Source organism: Tupaia chinensis, unplaced genomic scaffold, assembly GCF_000334495.1.
Source record: "Tupaia chinensis unplaced genomic scaffold, TupChi_1.0 Scaffold000387_1, whole genome shotgun sequence".
NCBI classification, from domain to species: Eukaryota; Metazoa; Chordata; class Mammalia; order Scandentia; family Tupaiidae; genus Tupaia; species Tupaia belangeri.
The window spans coordinates 2,905,215-2,910,267 of NW_006159889.1; the positions used below are offsets into that span (position 1 = coordinate 2,905,215).

The 5,053-nt window shown below is 40.6% G+C and overlaps 1 protein-coding gene and 1 long non-coding RNA gene across 2 annotated transcripts in view; one reads left to right on the forward strand and one right to left on the reverse strand.

Annotated features, from left to right (window-relative positions):
- The window catches only part of ZSWIM5 (zinc finger SWIM-type containing 5), a gene marked incomplete in the record, with an annotated part of 174,855 nt that extends 172,708 nt beyond the window's left edge, over nucleotides 1-2,147 (reverse strand). The window contains 1 exon segment of the mRNA XM_027773921.1: nucleotides 2,033-2,147. Within this exon segment, the coding sequence (XP_027629722.1) occupies nucleotides 2,033-2,108 (76 nt within the window).
- On the forward strand, nucleotides 7-4,025 carry LOC102469880 (uncharacterized). Its single transcript, XR_335325.1, has 3 exons — nucleotides 7-249; nucleotides 1,898-2,148; nucleotides 3,806-4,025. It is a non-coding gene; the product is annotated as an uncharacterized LOC102469880 (long non-coding RNA).
- Nucleotides 4,026-5,053: the final 1,028 nt, after the last annotated feature.

The following is a 5,053-nucleotide window of genomic DNA, read 5'->3' on the forward strand; positions in this document are numbered from 1 at the left end:
CCGTGTGGCCAAGTGAAATGGCGGGGCCACGAGCCATGCGGGGAACCGCCTCCGTCAAGTAGCAGGATGAGGGGCTCCAGAAGAGAAAAACTGAAAATCAGGCTCCGGCTGTAGACAGACGTTACTGGAGACTTTCACAGTGGGGCGAAGAACTGACAGAAAGATGCTGGGAAGGAAGACGCTAGAAAAACTCCAGAAAGTTCGCGTGATGAAAACTTACCTCGCGCCACAACCATGTGGTTTAATCAAGTCGGTGATTCTCCCCTCCCCCCGAAAAAGCGGGGCAAAGTCGCACCGGCCCCTGACGGGACAATCGGGCGCCACGGCGGCGGCACCTCATGGGGTTTTGGAGTTTGGCACCTTGCATCCTGGGAAACAAAACACTTTTTGTGTGTTTTCTGATAGAGCTCTCTGATCCCCTGCCTCCAGTCTAAATTAGGGCTTTCATGTTTTCCTCGTTTGGCTCAGTCTTCTGCACTTTGGTCTTAGCGCAAGCTTTCCACACAGTTGTATAATATTTGTGTCAAGTCTGACCGCCCAGCTGACTAAAATCCATGAGAGGGAGGATCTTGTCTATCTGCTCACTATCATTTTTCCTCTCCCTGGCAGTCTTAAGAATAGTAACTTCGCTAACTCCCCCACCAACAACACAATTGTAAATGATAGTGTCTTGCTTTGTCAAAAAAAAAAAAAAAAAATCAGATTATTTCAGTATCTGCTGACAAACGAATCTCTACAACTTTAGCATGTTCAAGAACTGTTAGAGTTTCCATGGTCAAGTTCGCCCTTCAAAATGAATGAGTTCTAGAGTGTAGTACTAAGAATAAGAGAGTAAATGGTTGGAGACAGACTGGAGCCAGAGTGGTTTGGTTTTGCTGTTATCTCAGGATTAAAGAGCAGAGGCTACAGAGTCAGAATAGAGTGTGAATCACACTTGGTACTTGTATGATGCTATGACTCAGTTAAATCATTTGTAAAGGGAGCTGGTAATCTATCTCTACATGTAGCTAATAAGAATTGGAAATAATTCAAACCAAGTGCCTATTCAATATAGTAGGTACTCAATATGTTTTTTAAAGAATTATTTATTTATTCTTTCATTTATTATTTGACAGGGACACACATAGAGAGAGATGAGGTGGGGGAATGAGAAGTTAAGCCACCAGGTCTGGGACTCCAACCTGGTTGGCCATGTGGGAGTGTCCAGCAAATTGTGGTGGTTGGGGCCCTGGAATCCCACACAGCCAACTATGGTCAAGTCCTGGACCTGGTGACTTGAAACTCATGGCAGGTGCTAGTGCATTGGTGTCCACATGGCATAGTTGTTAAGAACACTGGACTCCCACATGGCTGACCATGGTTTGAGTCCTGGATCTGGTGGCTTGCTCTCTCACTTTCCCTCTCTCTCATTTTCTCTCTCGCACTGTCCCTATCTGATCAAATTAAAATAAATAAAGTTAAATCAAATAACTCTTAAAATACTTACCTAATAAAATTGTTTTATAATTAATATATATGAATTGCATAAAATAATAACCAGCACATGGTAATTACTCAATAAATGTTAGCTGTTACTTATGTATTTATTTAATTAATGATGAACATTGAGGTCTCTGGGGTTTTTTTAATTATTATTACAAACAGTAGCTAAATGAATATTCAGTGCTTCAATTAATATCTTCCTCTGTATATCCTTATGCATATATTCTAGGATTTTTGTCAGGTATATAGCTGGAATGAAATTACTAATTATAGGATATAAACACTTTCAGTTTTACTAAATGCCACTAATTTGAGTTCCAATACAACTGTACTAATCTATTAGTTTTCTAATGCTGACTAGCAAATTACTACAAAATTTTGAAATTTCAAACAACAATAATAATTTATTTCACAGTTTATATGCATAAGAAATTTGGAAACAATTGGTTGTGTAGTTCTGGTTCAAGATCATCAATGAAGTTGGCTGAGGCTACAGTCATCTGAAGGCTTGATGAGACTGGAAGATGCTCTTTAAAAGTGGCTCACTCACCTGGCTGGTTAATTGGCACTAGCTCTTGATAGGAGGCCTCAGCTCCTCTCCATATGGGCTGCTCGAGAATTCTCATGGCATTGTTTGTTTCCCCCTAAAGGAATCAAGAGAACAAGGTAGAAGCTACAATTCCTTTTATGACCTAGTCTCCTAAGTCTATTGCTTCTAAATTCTATCCTATCAGGCTAGCCCTGATTCAGTGTTGGAGAATGCTGTAGAAAAATATGAACTCTTGGGGCCGGCAGGTGGTGTGGTGGTTAAGGGTGATGGACTCTCCCATGGCCAACCATGGTTTGAGTCCTGGACGTGGTGGCTTGCTTTCTCACTTTCTCTCTCTCTCTTTCACACTCTGTCCCTCTCTGTTCAAATTTAAATAAATAAATAAAGTTAAATAAAATAAAAATAATTCTTAGAAAAAGAAGTATGAACTCTGAAAGGAAGCAAGGCTTACTAGATGTAGGTTGGATATTTTGCCTGCCGCAATCAACTCTCACCAGCACTGAGTGAGAGTACTGTTTTCCCCGACCTTCACCAATAAAGATTATCAGACTTAATTTTTGACAGCCTTGTAAACAAGAAATGTGTTCTCTTTGTTTTTCCTTGGTTACTATTGATGTTGAGCTTCATCTTATATGTCTTGGGCCATAATATACCCTCTTCTGTTAATTACCTAATACATTTTTTCCTACTAGATTGTTTAACATTTTCTTGATTCATATTACCCTATTTTTCTGGATGTACTCTTTTGTATATATGTTGCAAATATTTTGTTCCAGTATGTCTCTTGACTACCTTCATCATTATATCTTTTACTGTATTTTACTATGTTGAAGTTTAAGTATTTTTCCAGTATGATGAAAGGAAAGGGAGAGATGGGAGAAAGAGGGAGACAGAGATATACAGGGTATCTCACTGTGTCACGTTCCTCCCAATTAGCTAGGAGTATAAGCACACAAAATCACACCCAGAATGTCCAGGTTGACCAAGAATCAAACCCAGGCCACCCATGTGGCTTCTGGCCTCCCAATCTGTAGCACTATCTATGTGCCACTGTGGTGAGGCCTGAAGTTTTAAATTTTGATGAGGTCAGATACTTAGCTTTTCTTTTGTTTTGCACATATTATCTTATATAAGGAAGCCTTTCATAATAGTTTTGGAGGTTTATCATCTTTCAGTCCTTCTACCATCTGGAACTTTTTTTTTTTTGTGCATCTAATTTTCATTTTTTCTGTAGAAATGGCTATTAATTGGTGTAAGTCATTTGTCAAACAATTCAACCTTTCTACCATTGACCTATGATGTACCAACTTGTTTTTCATGTATGGGTTTGTTTCTGGGCACTTCCTTTTTCCCATTTCACTTACCTCTTTATCCACTCCTCTGCCAATAATACACTGTTTTTAACAAATACATTTGGTTATATGGGGCTGGCCCCATTGTGCAGTGGTTAAGCACTGTGCATATGGAACTGGATTTCACATGGCCAACTACAGTTCAAATTTGGATCCCAGTAGCTTGAAAATCATGCCAGGCATGCATGAATGCATGCCCCAAATGCTGATGGGATGGAGAAATGGAGAAAAAATTGTGTGTGATAGTGGTATGACCATGCCTAACTGTGGGGTGCTTTCTTTCTCTTTCTCTCTCTGGTGAGAGTATGTGTCCTCTGATAATTTTTAAAAATGGTATTATATAATTAAATGTGGAAATGTTTAGAAAACTATAGATTGAATTTCACTTCTTTGTCCTTGTTTTTACATTTTTTCACATCAGCCAGCCTCAGTGGTACAGGTGGTAGCATACTGATCTGCAGATCAGTACCGGAAGCCAGGTGGCAGACTGCAGTTTCAGATCCAAAGTGGACATGAAGCTCACTAGGCATGTTTGTGCTGCAATTCTGACTAATTGAAAGGCTGAGGACCACAGCAAGGCAAGAAAGACCCTGTAGTGGGTACCCCCTCTGTCTCATGAAATAAATTAAAACGTAAAATAATTTCCTACCTGTCTGTGCATCTTTTTATCCTTGCCTATGAATCTTATAATCAATTTTACTACATTTCCCAAAAAGTCCTGCAGTGCTTTTATTTCTTGGACATTGAATTTATATATAATTTGTGTATAATTAATATCTTTATAATTGAGTATTTATATAGTATAGCTCCTCATTTTTATGAGTGTTCTTCATCAATAATATTTTTTTAAAAGAATTATTTTATCTAACTTTATTTATTTTAATTTGGCCAGAGCAGGCGGGGGGAGAGAGAGAGAGAGAGAAAGCAAGCCACCAGGTCTGGAACTTGAACTGTGGAGAGGATTTTTTATTTTTTTATTTTTATTTATTCATTTATTTTTGCTATAGGGCATGTGCAGTCGCCAGACAGACAGGGAGAAACAGAGAGACAGTGAGAAATCACCCCCCAGGGGGGATGGCCACACCGTAATCCCTTCTCCTCCATTCTCCTCTCGAGATCTTGGGCACTCACGCACGCACACGCACCCGGCGTGAGTTTTAAGCCACTGGGTCCGGGACACAAACCGTGGTCCACTACATGGTAGTCCAGCAACATAGCCATTACGCTAACTGCTGGTCCCAAGGTTTTTGCCTTAGGGTGTGTGCCCTTGCCAGAGAGAGAGACAGAGACAGTGAGAAGGAAAGTGAGATATCAGCTCACGGCGGTATGGCCACACAGCACACAACCCCTTCTCCTCCGTTATCCTCCCAGGATCTTGAGCACACACACACACACACACACACACACACACACACGCACACGTGACCGGTGTGTTTCAAGCCACCAGGTCTGGGACTTGGCCACAGTCAGCCATGTGGGAGTTCAGTGATGTAGCCACTATGCCATCTGCTGGCTCCAAAAAACTGGATTATAAGTAATCTTAAATGCCAGGACCAGCAGGTGTTGTGGTGATCAAAGGTGCTGGATTCCCACATGACTGATCATGGTTTGAATCCCAGACATTGTGGCTTGATTTCACACTTTCCTTCTCTTTCTCTGTCTCTCTGGG